Raw genomic sequence first — 16,745 nt, 5'->3', positions numbered from 1 at the left:
AGTTTAATAAGTGTATTCCTCAACACAATGTTGTACTCTGCCTAGTCTTTACAAACTTCAAACAAAGTAACCATTTTTTTTCAATATAAAAACTGCAATCTGAAAATGGGTGCAATCTGCTTTTACTTTTAAAGGATGTTGGGCCTGAATAAACTTCTCGGAGTATGCAATAAATGAACATGCAAGTGCCACACTGAAACATCTGAGCTGAATTTAAGCCCTGACCCTAAAAGTCATAAGACAGCTATATTAAATGGTTTCTCAATGCCTGACTGCTTAATATTGGAGGTGTGCTTCACCACAAATGTCTGTGCCATCTATGCACACTGAGGAACTTCTCATGTTATCTAAATCTCAAACCTGCTTAATCCAGTTCAGGATCATGGGGTGCCATGGGGGAGCTCAAAGCAGGAACCAACCCTAGAACATCACAGGGGCCCCAAGCGTTAGTGTAACTTGCATGGATATGGAGGATGTGTGGTGGAAACCCAAAGACACAAGAAGAACATGCAGACGCCACACAGACAGCATCTCAGTGTGGCTGGATCTGTGAGGCAGCAGTGCTACAAATGCCAGAGAAGCATGCCAAGGGAATCCAACTTGCCATGCAACATTTGAAATTCTTAAATCAATCATTTTTAGCAAACATAAAACTCTAATGAAAAGATTTTTAAAATGTCCCTAATTCTTATGATATGCATTTTTTTTATTGTTATGTAGATGGTGGAGTGGTAGAGTTACTGCTCCACAGTAAGGAAACAAAAGTTCACATCCCTGCTTGGTGTTTGCATGTTCTCCCCATGTCCGTTTGGGTTTCCTCCAAATGTCTAAAAACGTGCAGGATAGGTGAATTGACAGCGTTAAATTGACCCCAGTGTGTGTGTGTGTGTTCATCTTGCAATGGGCTGGCATGGCACTCTGTCCAGGGTTTGTTCCTGCCTTGCACCCTACGCTAGCTGGGATAGACCCCTTAACCCCCCAACAACCCTGGTCTGAACCAAATAAGTCATGACATATTCAGTTATGTCAATCCTTTCAAAATCCACTTATTAAAATTAAATGCCTGGAGCACTGTGCTCTCAAAAATAAAAGTGCCAAAGCAATGCTTCAGAGCGGTGCTATAGGGGAATCATTTTTGGTTCTCAGAAGAAGAACCCAAAAAGAATCTTTTATTTAGAATTAGATCTGTTTCAGGCTCCATGACTAGATGGCAACAGATTTGTGAAATGATTTGAGTTGCAGACAATCACACAGACAAGGTTCAAGGTACAGGTTTCTTCTGCACTGTCAGTATCCTACTAGGTAGCCCACTATACATTAAAGAGTGCTGATTTGTCCACATATTACCTTTTCAAAGTACAAAGAATCAAATTAATTTGCAAAGAAATCTTTCCAGAATATTTTTTTGTCAAGCAATAGATATATAAGGAACCACACATCCCAGGAAAGTGCCATTTTGGAACTGTTATTTTTCAGAGCGTGCCTTATACATAAATAAATAAATACACAAAAATGTATTTAAGTGTTCATTTACCCATTGGCCAGTGAAAGTAAGTTAATGAGTTGAAATAGTTTGTTTATATTTTCCAGGATTTTAATTGGCTATCCATGGACAATTAAAAGTGAACAATGAAATAAAATTGACTTCTTTATTTGAACTTATGCACCTAAGAATTTGAGTCTTGGAAATAAGCATTAAAAATTGTTTTTTTTAGAAATTCTTACACTTATAAAAATGAATTCATATATAGAAAATGCAGCTTTTTGAAAGTCTGACTGCTTTAAAAACATTCAAGAATCAAAGATGACATTTTGGCACTAATAGTATTACACTGTAACCAACAATTCACAATCTGTCAGTTACTTTATGAACAGTGTTTGTAAGTTTTTGAATATGATTTAAAACCATAGTTTATATACATCAAATTATATACAGTCTTACAAAGTCTATTCTTTCAAATAAAATACAAAATTCAGTTGAAACTTGGAGCATCCTTCCAGGAAAGACCATGCAGCTTGCAGAATAGGAGCTGACCCTTCTTCATGGACTCATGCAGACTTTCTGCTCCAAACACTTTCAATAGGACAGATTTTTTGAAAAAGTGTCTTGTCCCATTCAGACGCTGAATTCAATTTGCTTCAGACTGTTCAATTTATAATTACTGTGGAGTAGATATCCTGTTTTGGGAATGATTAAAAAGAATAATAATTATTATTATTATAATAATCAAAGATGCAATGGGTATATTTTAATAGGCAAAATGTACATCATAGATCTTACTGCAAAATGTTATACCACTTAGCACTTCAATATTAGTAGAAAACAGACAAAATAAATTAGTGGTTGCAGTCAAATCAAAGTATTTTTTTTTTAAAAACTGACCCTTACAATACCTCTAACTTTGTCTTAGGGGGATTTTTATTCAATTGGCTTCTGCAGAACTCGGTTTTACATTAAAATGAAACAAGAACAGGCCCTACTTTTGCAAAATAATCTCGATGATCCTTACAACCCAAGGAGTGGTGGGGCCCATGCACAACTTTTCCTTGCTCTTCTTGGTTATTCTAAGAAGAAAAAAAACCTTTATTATCTATAGGCGCAGCGACATCTCGATGTATGCAGACTCGCGTTTCTCTTACATGACACTGGTATGCAAAAAGTTGCACCTACATGACTTCCACGTCGCTACAGTGGGTCTCTCTTGGGAACATCTCCACATTCTCGATCGCACTGGGTGGGATGATGCTGCGTGACTCTGTTCTCACACTCTGGTAGCGGAGGTCAGGGATGCAACACAATCTTCATGCAAGTCAGTTTTCTGGCGATGGTAATTGTGGTTTCTACCTGCCTGCGCTTTCTTGGCTACATTATTGCTTTGCAAATTAAAAGCCGTACAGACGGTTTGATGGGCAGGTCACTCAAGTCTAACAATCGTAATTGGCAAGATTATGTGCAGAGTTTATTAAACTATTACCTTACGAAAACGAGCATGGGAAAAGACAGGACACGAGAACAGCAAGTTTAGTTTGATTTTCACTATGTTGCTTTTTTGGTTCGGGTTAACCGACTTTCCCTCGGTTCGTTCGGTTGGATGGGGCTGCAGTTTATTACGCAACAGAGAGCGAGTTGCGCAATTGGAAATTTCTAAAATGACTTAATTGCCTGGGAAAACACATCTGCCTTAAAACAGCTTGAATTAAACTGACATCAGCTTAATTAAAACTTTAAGATCGATAGCATATGAATAAGCCTATTATACATCGGGACGGCTCACATTTACTGTGACAGTCGTTACTGTTATGCACTAATGTTTAATATATTGGCAGCGTGGATTGAAAGCGACAAAAGCCAGCAACGGTGGCGATCTCCCCTAAGGCATAACGACAACAACAACACAAATAACAATTGCATGTGGAATATTAGTGCATTGTAAGCCTACTCTCGTCTCGAGGCTGTGTGATGTACACAATTAAAAACACTGCTGCACATAAGAAAAAAGCAGATGGATGAAATAGACCATTAAATACCTGGACAGCGGTACGCAAACATGCATGGTGTGGAAATGTTTCGCCCAGTATGAAGCGGGTGGTATGATATTTTCGTGTTCCTTCTGAAACATAGTTCATAATAATGTTGCACTTATTTCTTCACATTTTAGCCATTTTCTCCCAAGCAATGAAACTTTTTGCAATTTTCTTTTCATTTTTTAATGGCAGGAATTACGCTCAGCACAAAAGAGTAACTGGCTGTCGGCCGGGTCGGACGAGTTCTGGATGTAGCACCATAACTTTGGATTATTATTATCATTAGAATCAGTAAATTAATTTTCAAAACCCACCTAATCCAAAGAAAGTTGAGGGGGCGGGAGCCTACAACAGCAACACACAGTGCAAGGCAAGAATGAACCCGTATGTGATGCCAGTACATTGAAAGACACGCCCACTCATATTAGAATGTTAATTAGTCTAATCTGCATTTGTTTTAGTTGTTAGAGGAAAGAAGAAACACTATAAGCGCTGTGAGAACTTAACACCACCAATGAGCCTACTGTACCCACACTGTTCGATCAAATAGCATTTCGCTTTTTGGTTCTGCGCTAGTCACACTTGGATATCAAGTCGTAAATGGTAGCGTCGTGGTGGGTAGCTTAGGGGGCTTAATTAAACTCCTGATCTCTGGCATTTAAGACCTGATATTCGAGAGACTCGTATCTTGAACTAATTGGGGGGATTGGGGACACTTGAATATGAGGGGCTTGGTGACACGGATCAGAGTCTTAAACCCCTGAAGCCAAACAATGCCACTGGTTGGGGAAAACACAGTTAGGACGAACCCACAAATTCCATAAAAAAGACCAGTTGTAGGATGAGAACCCATGATGCAAAAGCACTAAGTCCCGTCCCATTCTAAATAAACTACCAAATGATCACTTCTCTTTAGTCAAATGTATAAAGTGCTTAGGGCATTAGTCACTACTGTATATTTACCAGATGCCGAAAAAGGTAATTTACCAGGTTATGATATTTTTTGCAACATTTACTGGATTTATTATTATTATTATTATTATTATTATTATTATTATTATTATTATTATTATCAAAGCACAGGCTAATTAAATGACTTCCACAGCGTGTTAAAGTTACTCTGAGATAGGATCTCAGTCACCACCCTTGTACTTCTCGCGCGAAAACCCAATAGGGGTGCTGATCTTCGGTCTGACTCGCGTGCTAATCAGAAGTGGGATGGGAAAGCTAAGCCCATGACGTCCTGCTAACCCTATTGACGCACCTGCCTCTGACTACTCACGTTTAACTGAGCAAGATCAAGCGCGTAAACACATGCATGATGTGCAGGGGAATGCGGTCTGAGCTAAATGTTTAACTCTGCCCATGTTTACCTGTGCCCCATTTCACAGGCTGTAGCCAGGGGTAGTTGGATTTTTCTCCCACATCCCCAAGTAGCTGGGGTGATTGGGGATTCTAAATTAGCCTGGATGTGAGTGTGCATCAGCGTTTCTCAACCTTTAAGTATTTGCGACCCGAGTTTTCATAACAGTTTTAATCGCGCACCCCTAACGTTTTTTTGAAAGTAGCCCTCTAATACCGATTTGTTCTTTTTAAATTAATGATATATCATAGATGCATATTTTATTATACCTACTTAACGTTTATTGACATTTATCTAACTCTATATTTATTTTTCTAGTATCAGAATGTAGTTTAAGTTAATTTATTTTGGTTTCAATAGATGTATTTTTCATATTTTTGATTCTTGTTTTCTTTTTTTCACATCTTCCAGTCCCCCTTTTTGTCACTTCGCGCCCTCCTAGGGGGCCAACCCACAGATTGAGAACCACTGGTGTACATGATAAACTAGCTAGCACCCTTTTCAGGGCTGATTTCTACCTTTCGTCTGATGCTGTTGGGGATAGGCTGTGAACTCCAATGATGACTATTATTATTATTATTATTATTATTATTATTATTATTATTATTATCATTATAGGTTGTTCATACTGAACCAGTTCTATTATATATGCCCTCTATGGTCTGTTAAGGTTGTTAAATGAATGTCAGACCACATGGTGGCATTGTAGTCCAAGGGTTGTGGCTGTCTGATAAGTGTCTGCTGGTAAGGATGCACTGCTGTTACGTTTTTAATTTCGGTTCCTTGTTAGCCTTGATCTGCAATATTGAAACCTTTCCCTGTTTTAATAATGCTGAAACTCTGATGTGAATTGTTTTGGTCTTTTTGGTTATCCATCAAACACATTTCACATATTCACATGCAGGCTAAAATCACACTTGCACAGTCATCTAAAAAGATTTCATCCAGCCCGTCTTGATGCACGGGCATAATGGGCACTGGCTGGAGCATAGGGACCCAACATGTTTCTGATGCCTATATATGTTTCTGTTTTGCTATCAAAACAGGGACCCCAGCGCACTACTTTGCCCAGGGGGCCATGATGCTGTCAAGACAGCCCTACATTTCAAATGTCCATCATAAATCTGTGCTACCTTAGTAAAAACCCTTGTAATAGCTCTGCCTGTTGAAACATACTTATGTGCTGTAAGTCTGTTAGTTTTCTCCAGATACTTCAGTCTCAAAGGCTGAATTGTGATTCTGTGTCTGACCTAAGATTGACTGAGTGATGAACTGGTGTCTCATTGATACCCTGAATTGAGATCACACATGGCCTCATTCTGCAGCCATACAGGCTATTCCCTCCTGGAAGTTCCCAGTGCTAAGGCGGTGGCTACTGCTGTCTGAAGTCAACGTGGTGTGCTGGCATGCGGTTCTTACGCCATGTAAGCTCTCCTTGACAGATTCTTTCCTGTTTATCCTGGACAGCTACTGAAGATCATTGCACTTTCTCCAAATAGTTTAAGGCATGTCTTCATTACTGGAGTACAACAGCGTTTTAGTTTTAGGTTGTCTTTTATTCGTGTATTAAATTGTTCTGTTTTGCAAAGTATAAAAATAAAATCGAGCATTAACTTAAAAAAAAAAAAAAAAATCAGGACTTGTTAAAAAGACAGTTTTACAAATTAAATACGTCTGAGCTATATATTTTCATACCAGAAAGGTAAACACTTGTGAAATTTAATGTTCTTCACATTTTATACATATACCCAATCTGCACTCGGGTCCCAGTCCAGGTGGTTCATCCTGTGGTGGGTACAGCAATGTGCTATCAGCATGTGCTCTCAACCTCCTCCTTCTCCCAATATGTCCATTTAACTATTGGCATACATTTTCCACTAACTGGGTTTGACATTATTATCTTCTGTTGCCCTTGACCGGCCGAGACACCTCCACAATGGAAGGACTGGGGAGAGCATACTCAGGGCATTACCTTCCCCGGAAAGCTAGAGGGCAGCCCCCCTGGTTAGCTGCAGCACCACGGACTCCCACATAGCATCATGGGAGCTGGAGTTTGGTAAAGCCCTTTTGGGTCAAGTGGGTGCTGCTACAGGGTGCTGTAGGAAATTCCGAACCCTTTATTTCCGGAAGGAGCTCTATAAAAGGAGCCGCCTCACTCCATTCAGTGCTGTGGACAGTATTATTTGTTCTTTGCACACTGTGTTTTCCTCTGAAATGCTAGTGGGAAGAATTTGCTCTGTAAATAAAAAGTGTGTGATGTGCTGAAGTTGTGTCCACGTCTGTCTGTGTCGGGTTGGAGGAGCGGAGCGCCCCCTGGTGGCCAAACGTCTTACCATAATTTATTTTAATATTATTTTAACATGAAACGTTCGTAGAAATTCTTCCTAAGGCAGAGATAGAAATTTTACTGAGGGTAAAACAATTTATACCAATAAACTACTGTCAGATTTTCTTTACAAACGAGACAAAGAGGTGCCTGAATGATCATTATAAATGTGTGTTATGCTTTAAAACTCTCTTCAGTCTTTATTTGCTTTTATTTTCTTGGGCATTTCTGTGGATTAGAAAAGCTATCAGTTGCCATGGGTCTGTAATCAGCTCTGAACGAAAAAATTACTTCAGTAAATACTGTATATTTTCATGTTTAAGTTCTCCTGCAGGCTTGATTTTACCCATAATTTCCGGTATTTTATAATGTCGGTCGTATAAGTCAAATGCGGAAAACTCATCCTATTGGTCCAAGAGATTATGATATGCTAATGCCCACCTGAGAGAATCACCATGGAGCATTCTGGCTTTTTTTTCTATGTATTGTGCCTACGTGACCACACAGTAATACCCAAACTATTCTGAAGCGACGTTTTCACTGTTGTGTGTTTTTTTTTATCTCACACCACCATCATACACCTTTATCGTAAGAACATCCCTTATCTATGATGGAGCATTCGAATAAGAAGAAAATATGAAGTTGGTTTTAAATTAAAAGTCGTTGAAGTGGTGAAAGAAATTGGTAACTGTGCTGCTGCAACAAAATGCGATGTGTGTGAGAAACTGGTGCGAGTTTATTTTCTGTTCTTTTACCGGTTTTCTGTGGTGGTGACCTAATCAAAGCACCGTGATGTCCCTACATTGATGGATTAAAGGCCAGAAGTCCACATGACCATCATCATAAAATTCTTCCATGTGAACCCTGAATACAATAAGGACTGATTGAGGTCATTTATGTTACATAGAATGCCTAGGGAGGGCTGGGTGGTCTCATGGCCTGGAACCCCTGCAGATTTTATTTTTTTTCTCCAGCCGTCTGGAGTTTTTACTTTTATTCTTTTATTCTATGTTAGTTAGTGTTCCCTAATTGTAATGATTTATTTTGTCTTTCTTCTCTTTCTTCATCATGTACAGTAAAGCAATTTGAGCTACATTGTTTGTATGAAAATGTGCTATAGAAATAAATTCTGTTGTGTTGTTGAGATTGGAGGACCCAAGGTTTAAAAAAAAAATAAATTAAGTATCGTATTTTTGAATAGGCGTGGTTTTATGATCGATTTTCCAGGTTTCAAGACCCGACTTATACAGTAAAGTTGATTGAGAGTGGCAGCATGAAGGCACTTGAGAATTTGTAGGTGAATCAAAGTACAATTGTCCACAGTACTTTAACACTTGACCTCATTAAAAAAATGGAGTCAATGTGCTGGTGATGTGTCACACTCATTATCCTCAGAGTTGGTCAGGAACAGCAATCACATTGAACTCAAGTGGAAATGCAAATATGCTTTCTATCCACATACAGCCATCAAATTGGGCAAGGGTGGTCACACCTTTCACCTGTGCAGCTTTAAAAAAAAATGGAGTGGCACCAGTGTGGTGTGTAAAGTCAGGCTGCCATGTCCTTCATGAGAGCGTCACCTCTATGGCCTCAAAAAACATTACTGTGTTTTATGGTAGCACTAGCAAAATACCCGCGATGTCACCTTCTTCACGTTTTTTCTTGTTGGGTCATTACGATCAGCCAGCGTCCATTGTACCTTACAAGTTAGAATCTCCAAAGAAGAACAAAATAAACTAAGTGCACACTGCCAGATGTAAATGTAAATTATGTATGGATATAGTCTGTATACAAAATCCACTTTAATAGGTGCAGAGTCTTTGAGAACTAATAGCCATTGCGGCAGTATGTTACATGTTGTGAATATTGTTGAAGTGGCCGGAAGTGGCCTGTGGGCTCTGAGTTTGACACGTCTGTTGTAATAAAAAAAATCACACACTTGAACAGACTGCGCTGGTTTATTCTTGAAAGCATCATACGTCATGAATGAAGTTTTAAAAAATAACTGTGTGCCTTTAGCAGACTAGCTGTCAGACTAACCAAGCTTGCTAATGTGTATGAGTCATGATGAGTAGTTTAGAAGGAAAAGCAAGAGTGAGTGACATTAGTGGATGTGATGGGAGGGGTGGTACAGAATGATGTGATTTCTTTCTACATTTTCATTTCTTATTAGATGATATTTGACAGAATTTACTGAATGCTGGAACTTTTTATTGTATTTCAACACAATGCCAACCATTGAAGCTAAGATTCAATTTCAGACCTTCCTATTCAGTTCATGATTTTAGGAAGCCAGACACTTATCCTGGTATATTTGGATTCAAGGCTGACACAAATATAATTTCTTCAAAGGGGACATTCATATACTCACTCACCCTGGGCCAATTCTTGGTTGCCATTAAACCACATGCATAATCACCAGATGTCCATGCATCACCCTCTAATTTGCCAGTACACACTAAGATTTCTCAGCATTTACTGAAATCAATAATTTTATTAACCAGAAGTCTGGCTTCAATGGATTTTGGGGTATTATGAAGGATTTCAAGTTAATAAAAGTGTAAATACATTATAGATTTTGAAAATGGATGTCTAATGACCTGCGGTGGGTTGGCACCCTGCCCGGGATTGGTTCCTGCCTTGTGCCCTGTGTTGGCTGGGATTGGATCCAGCAGACCCCCATGACCCTGTATTCGGATTCAGCGGGTTAGAGAATGGATGGATGGATGGATGTCTAATGACAAGCATGTCTAATTAAATTGCAATGAATTTGGTCTTGGCACACGTGCATATCGGAGTGACACTGCCAGGGTGAGAGGGGGCGCTACTGCTAACATTCTGGTCTTATTTCCTCTTCCTCAGCAGCGAGAAGATGTTTCTTGAGGTCAACTTAACCCTGCTCTTTTCCGGCTAGAGAGCTATAAAAACGTAACATACCTGAATGTTGGTGTTTCTTTTGGATTCAGTCGACTTTGAGGATGGAGCTCCAAGATTCCTACCCACTCATAAGACCTGTTCTTTGTAGAGCCATAAAAGGTGATTCATGTTCTACTTTGAGCCTTCAAGTGTTTGTTTTGTTTATTATTTGCAATAGAAATTATAAGGGGTGACCTGGCTGGCAACCCAACACTTCATATTGACATCCTATGTTCCTTACAGCCACCCAAAGTCTATATTTTAAGGTATAAGGATCTTGAAATGAAATTAAGAGAAGCGATTACTACATTTGAACAGCATGATGAACCTAGTGTTGATGATTTAGAGCTCCATATTCTTGGGTTTAATGACTGAGCTGGAGATTTTCTGTGTGGAGTTTGCACATTCTCTATAAAAGTGGCAATTAGCGAATTTGACTTGTACTCTAAGATATATTGACATTGAATTGAATTTCACTGAAATTTGTACTACTCTGAACCAGTGATTAGTACTGCGGCCTTATAGCCCCAAGTCCTGGGATCAAACCCCAGCCCAGACAATGACAATGTCAATTTTGAGCCAACGTAGTTTCTCATTATCTTCAGTGTGTTTCCTGCTTTCTTCAAAAATATGTACATGTTAGGTTAATTGCAGACTCGTAATTGGTTTGGCATTGGTGAATGTCGCTCTGTGTATTAGTGTGGTCCTCAATAGATGGACACCCACTCTGAAATTAACTTCAGCTGGGACAGACATCCACTTCCCACAACTCTGACCTGAATAAACAGGTTAGAAGATCAGTGAATAATTACAAGTGTTAATACTTCCTCCCTGTTTTCACTGGTGCCCTCAAGTGTAAGTCATTTTTGTCAGTGTGACGATGAAACATGTAGGATCAGATCCCTCTGCCTCGAGGCAGCTCACTGACATGTGCAAAGGAATGTCACAGATGGAATCAAAATGCTTTGAGCTTTTTATCTGTGCTAATCTAAGCCAGAACACATTAAATGTCTGAATATTCATACGTATTTGTTGCATTTTTTTTATCTTCTTTAGTCAAACGTGCACTTATTTTATGTTTAACTCTACATTCATGCTTGAATAATTTATATTCTGGGAATGATCAACTTGTTTATAGTCAAAATTTGACTGACTCTATTGGTTTGTGAATTTTCATTTGCCACAGAAAAAAGTTTTTGAAGCCGTGTTTTCCTTTATTTAAAACAGTGCTATATCTGTTCTCAGTATCAGCACATGTGAGTGAGTCATTCTTTTAACATCATTTCTTTTTCAGGACTCCTGGCATGATGTTAAGTAAATATTTAATTTTGCGTTAACTTGTGCAGGCTGTTTTGTTAATAACATTTATAAAAGAGTATTATCAGGAATATTTATACAAAATAAAAAAAATGAAAATGAAAAATCAGTGCATCCATTTTAATATACTGTATGTTAGGATGGGCGGTACGGTGGCGCAGTGGGTAGCACTGCTGCCTCGCAGTGAGAAGACCTGGTTTTGCTTCCCAGGTCCTCTCTGCATGGAGTTTGCATGTTCTCCCCGTGTCTGCATGGGTTTCCTCCCACAGTCCAAAGACATGCAGGTTAGGTGCATTGACGATTCTAAATTGTCCCTAGTGTATGCTTGGTGTGTGTGTGCCCTGCTGTGGGCTGGTGCCCTGCCCAGGGTTTGTTTCCTGCCTTGTGCCCTGTGTTGACTGGGATTGGCTCCAGCAGACCCCTGTGACCCTGTAATTAGGATATAGCAGGATGGATGTTAGGATGCATCTATATTTGATAATATTAATTGTGCTGTATTTTTTAATTCAGAAAAAGCACTTCTTTATTCTCTTAAAACTTATTACAACTTGTCTTCTTCAATTAAAAAAGGAAACAGAAAAGTTGTTTCATGTCAAAAGATCTTTTCTTGTTCTGCCTCACAGGGTGCAGTTTGAACACAGGAGTCATTTACCTCTTGTACGTATCTGTCATGGGACTGTAGTAGTAGACCTCTTTTAAACATATGGCTTATGAGTACAGAAAAGACTTACTGCAGCCTGTGTTATCTGAGAGCCAACAAAAATGAGAAAGATCTCCATTGAAGATACATATGTGAGAAAGCATCAAGTGCTGTAAGACTTTGAGGAGAGTTGTGGGGTGGCACCACTTGATGTTGTTCTTGACTTTGACAGCAGAAGTAAATGTACAAATCTTAACATAATGAATCCTTGCCTCAGTCTTGGACAAACTGTCACACTGTATTATATAAAAGCAGCAATAGGTTTGTTGTTTCAAAGAAAAGCATATATAGTTTTATACCTAATGCACTTGAGAACAGGCAATCCATCTGAAGCTAAGCATGTTCAGGTAGGGGAGACCATCTAAGAAAAGCTGGGGTTGCTGGTGTTGGAGAGGCCAACAGGGAGCACTTATCCTGTGGTATGTGTATGGATCACAATGCCCTAGAGCAGTGATGGGGACACCGCGCTATTAAAATGGCACCGTCCATTGGGTAAGATGTAAAACTGAGGTCCTGACTCTCTGTCGTCATTAAAGGTCCCTGGGAATCTTTCATAAACAGCAGGGGGTATTCCAATGTCCATGTTAAATTCCCCTCCATGGCCTTGTACTTCTGCCCTCCTAATCATCCCCTGTCTCTTCCCTCTTAACCACCTAACAGCTAATGTGTGGCAAGCATACTGGTGCAATAATGGCTGCCATCACATCATCCAGGTGGATGCTTCACATTGGTGGTGGTTGAAGTGGCTTCTCACTCTCCATGTAAAGCGCTTTGAGTAGTGAGAAAAGCTCTCTATAAATATAAAGAATAGTTATTTTTAACTTCAGTTTGTCTATACATTTTATTTAAAGATTACTCAAAAGGGCAGAAATTAATGTTATAGTTAGCTGAAAGTATAATTGTGTGGAATGTGGCAGAAACCCAAAATACCTGTCTAAAGACATTCACACAGATGTAGGAAATATGGAAACTACATGAAGATGGTGAACAACAAACAATGAAAACTTTAGGTTTCAAGACTTATATACTATACTCTGAACCCACGTGCAGCCTATAATATATAAACAAGTTCAATTGAAGTTTATTTTATATAAATCACTTTGTATTTAAAAGTAGCATTTACATTTAAATATAATAAAAATAAAGTACACAGCAATATTTAATAAAACAAGAAACAATATAAAATGCTAAGGTTTGTCTATCTGTTGTGAGATTATTCGCCCACTACTGGGGCTAGAATCTTGATCTTGGTTGGCATCAAAAGCTTATGACCTGATATGTAAATCAAAAAATTTGAGGTAGCAGCGATCTTAGCCAACTGACCTGCACTCGTGGGTTTCTTATGGCAAAGTGAGCAGCAAACCAAAGTGACATAGTAGAAAGAGATAGAAGAGCACCAACATCTGCTGAGCATCAAGCAAATTACAGTGACCAATAACAAGGAACACCATAACAGCAAGAAAAAGGAGAAGCAGCCCCGTCTACTGAGCATCAAATGCTGGATAGGAAAGCAATTCAAAAGCTTAGTCACATGTGAACTTGTTTCCTCTGCATGCACTGCTCTAATTTTCTGGAAGTATTCATTTAGCAATTTTTAGTAAAAATTGTATGCATTTCAAATACAGTGAGTGTATGACGGAGTGAATTGATGTGTAGATTATGCAACATGAGTATTGTGAAAATTGTTCATGGAATTTTATATGATTTTTGCTGTGGTCCAATATTGGTTTCCATACATGCCCATTCCCCCAGAAAGTTTGTTATGCCCATTCTCCATGAAGACATGAGATTAAAATTTTTCTTGCCCATCACTACATAAAACAAGGGATATGTAACGTATAAAAAAAGGCTTCTACTCACATTCTAAGTGGAATTAAAAGGTCTGATGGGTTAGCCTGTCGGTATAAACTCTAAGGCTCTGGTCTCACTCACTCTCTGGATGGAATGCCAATCTGTTATTATATTATATTATATTATATTATATTATATTATATTATATTATATTATATTATATTATATTATATTATAGGGACCTCAAAGTGTCAGGTTCAAAAATGAAGAAACACTGAAGGGGTCACAGAACAGTATACTGGAACTGTCAAAAAAAAATACACGTTTGTAAAAGCAGAACCAGCTACATTGTACTTGAACCATTTACAATTGTCATAAATTCTATCATTGTTATGGCCCTGAGAGATGCTGTTAATTAACCAAAAAAACCCAAAACCGCTGATTCCACAAGCGTAACCCACCTCACGCCCCCTCATCTCTCTCAAACCATCCAGAAAATCCCTGCCTCCGTGCCCCTCCATTCAGGGTGCCGTCCCTTTTCCTCCCTTTTCCGTCAATCATACAAACCCCCGATGTCAGTCCTCCACGACATTCTCTACCTTCCCCCACTCGACCCAACAGTCAACTCCCCCCCGGACTTCAACCTGGCCGGGACGCTTCAATATTATATTATATTATATTATATTATATTATATTATATTATATTATATTATATTATATTGTCTGTGCCATTGTCCCACTACTTATACATTTTTTATAAACATAAGTTTATCTTCAGTGTTTATATGAATAAGACACAATTACAGACACAATCAGTTGATTGCGTAATCTTCAAATTTCCACCAGCCCTCTGGCTGACATGCTGCTTCCTCCCGGAGAGATATAAAAGCACAGGCTCAGAAGTGAGAGTCAGAAGCCAAACAGAGCAACTCCGGCTAAAGGAAGACTCTCACTTGAAACGTGCCGTGAACAAGAACAAGAAGCACTTAACTTAGAAAGATGAACTGCAGAATCCCAGTCACCGTGGCTGTCTTTCTCCTGGCTCTGACTGTTCTCTCCGAAGGTGAGTTTTTATGAGCATTACAAACACTCTTATTATTTAAGAGTTGCAGAATGCATAGGAATGATGTATGTTTGCTGTATGTTGTATGTTATTAACGCTTCTTTCTCTTGTGTGCCTGCAGGCATTGAGCTGCGCTGCCAATGCATTAAAAAGGAGTCCCGTTTCATTCATCCCAAACGGCTTCTTAATGTTGAGCTGTTCCCCAGTGGGCCACACTGCAAAGACGCAGAAGTCATGTGAGTTTCAGCCTGTTTTTAAATAATTCAAACAATGTGGACAAATCCTGAGTGACAACCTAAATCAAAATCTTTTAGAGAACTTAATGGTAAACAGAATCCAGCATGTGACCAAGACATTTGTCCTCCTACTGTAATGTTGTCAGACTTTTTCTACAGTGCAAAAGAGATTTGTTTATTAAGATGTCTTTGTGTTTTTTTCAGTGCAACTTTGAAAACTGGTGAGAAAATCTGCTTGGAGCCAACTGCCCCCTGGGTGAAGATCATCATCAAGAAGATCTTGGAAAGGTAATTATTGCTTTTAGGATAATAAATTCTTTCATTTAATGGAGGGTGCTAAATAGTCCAACAAAACACAAAGACATCTGTTAGTGGCCTTATAATATAAGACATGAATAGAGAAACAGCATAGTCCTAAATAATTATTAACACCTAAATAAGAACATGGCCAGTCTCTGGCTGCTTTTGTAGGGAAGCACAACGTCAAAACTGGCGTGCATGGCAGAACTCAAAAAAATAATTATGATTTTGTTCTTTGTTTATTTCAGCTCTCAGCCTGCTGAAACCACGACAAGTGACAACTAATAAGAAGACGACCCTAATGCTCTGCAGATGGCAGTAATCTGTATATACGTATTTATTGATAACTTATTGATGAATGCTGTGCACTAATTTGTGAGCTGGAGTTGTGACACGACACACAACTGGCCTGTGTGGCTCCATTATGAAGAATTTTCTAAAGTCAATTATGTTCTAATGAATGCAAACTGAAATCAAAGTGATTGTGAAAAATAAAATGAGCACTGCTGGGGATAATGTAAGTGAAATGTTAACATGGTGTAATACTGTGTGTTTATTGTATTCTGTATGATCAGAAATTTCTTTTTTAACTGGCTCATTACAAAAGCATTTTGAACGTTTGTTATAGTTATAGTTAAACACTTCAATTCTATTTAATAATTATTTTCTCAAACTGAAAACTGACTAAGAAGTCAAAAACTGTAGCACATTATTGTGCAAATACAATGTATTGGTTTTATCAATACGCCAAAATGTTCCTAAATGCCAAATAAAATTTTTACTGTCTTAGACAAGTGAACGCTTTTAAATTAATTGTTTTATTTATAAATTCAATTTTGTTCTTTGTAAAATGCATTTGTATTGACTTATTATTGTAAAGCATACTGAGTTGCTACTATGTATGAAAATGTGGTACATAAATATATGTTGCTCTTTTTAATAAAAAAATTAATAAGCCTACAAATTATTTGTTGTATTTAATCTCACCCAGAAACAAAACACAGGCCTCTCCTTTGCCTACAGGCATCATTTAAAGGTAAAGGAAGGTAAACTTCTTTCTGAAATGGAGGTAATGTGTTTAAGCCCTTGCTGAAAATGCTGGTTTTTATAGCCCCAAGTCTTTAATTAAAGAGATTAGGCAAATGAGAAAAAATAAGAGAGGAGTGTTGTGTTTCTGAGCTGCAACTCGCAAAACAGTGTGAACTACA

The 16,745-nt window shown here is 38.5% G+C and overlaps 1 protein-coding gene and 1 long non-coding RNA gene across 2 annotated transcripts; one reads left to right on the top strand and one right to left on the bottom strand.

Moving 5' to 3' along the window:
* Positions 1–1,635: 1,635 nt before the first annotated feature.
* LOC120532202 lies at positions 1,636–3,976 on the bottom strand. The gene is made up of 2 exons (XR_005634252.1): positions 3,840–3,976; positions 1,636–2,178 (listed from the first exon to the last, which is right to left on the bottom strand). It is a non-coding gene; the product is annotated as an uncharacterized LOC120532202 (long non-coding RNA).
* Positions 3,977–14,842: 10,866 nt separating this feature from the next.
* On the top strand, positions 14,843–16,501 carry LOC120532909 (interleukin-8-like). Its single transcript, XM_039759392.1, has 4 exons — positions 14,843–15,001; positions 15,123–15,237; positions 15,442–15,525; positions 15,786–16,501. The coding sequence occupies exons 1-4, from the start codon at positions 14,938–14,940 to the stop codon at positions 15,820–15,822; spliced, it is 300 nt and encodes a 99-aa protein (XP_039615326.1). The 5' UTR covers positions 14,843–14,937; the 3' UTR covers positions 15,823–16,501.
* The last annotated feature ends 244 nt before the right edge of the window (positions 16,502–16,745 follow it).

The sequence above is a fragment of the Polypterus senegalus genome, chromosome 7 (assembly GCF_016835505.1).
Source record: "Polypterus senegalus isolate Bchr_013 chromosome 7, ASM1683550v1, whole genome shotgun sequence".
Lineage (NCBI taxonomy): Eukaryota > Metazoa > Chordata > Cladistia > Polypteriformes > Polypteridae > Polypterus > Polypterus senegalus.
Note: the sequence above shows the minus strand (reverse complement) of the source record. Positions and strands in the feature narration are given on the sequence as shown.

Excerpts from the sequence above, each read along its gene's own strand:
- LOC120532909 (XM_039759392.1), top strand. The coding sequence starts at position 14,938 with ATGAACTGCAGAATCCCAGTCACCGTGGCTGTCTTTCTCCTGGCTCTG. Across the intron at positions 15,002-15,122 it reads TCTGACTGTTCTCTCCGAAG|GCATTGAGCTGCGCTGCCAA; the intron begins GTGAGTTTTTAT and ends GTGTGCCTGCAG. Across the intron at positions 15,526-15,785 it reads ATCAAGAAGATCTTGGAAAG|CTCTCAGCCTGCTGAAACCA; the intron begins GTAATTATTGCT and ends TGTTTATTTCAG.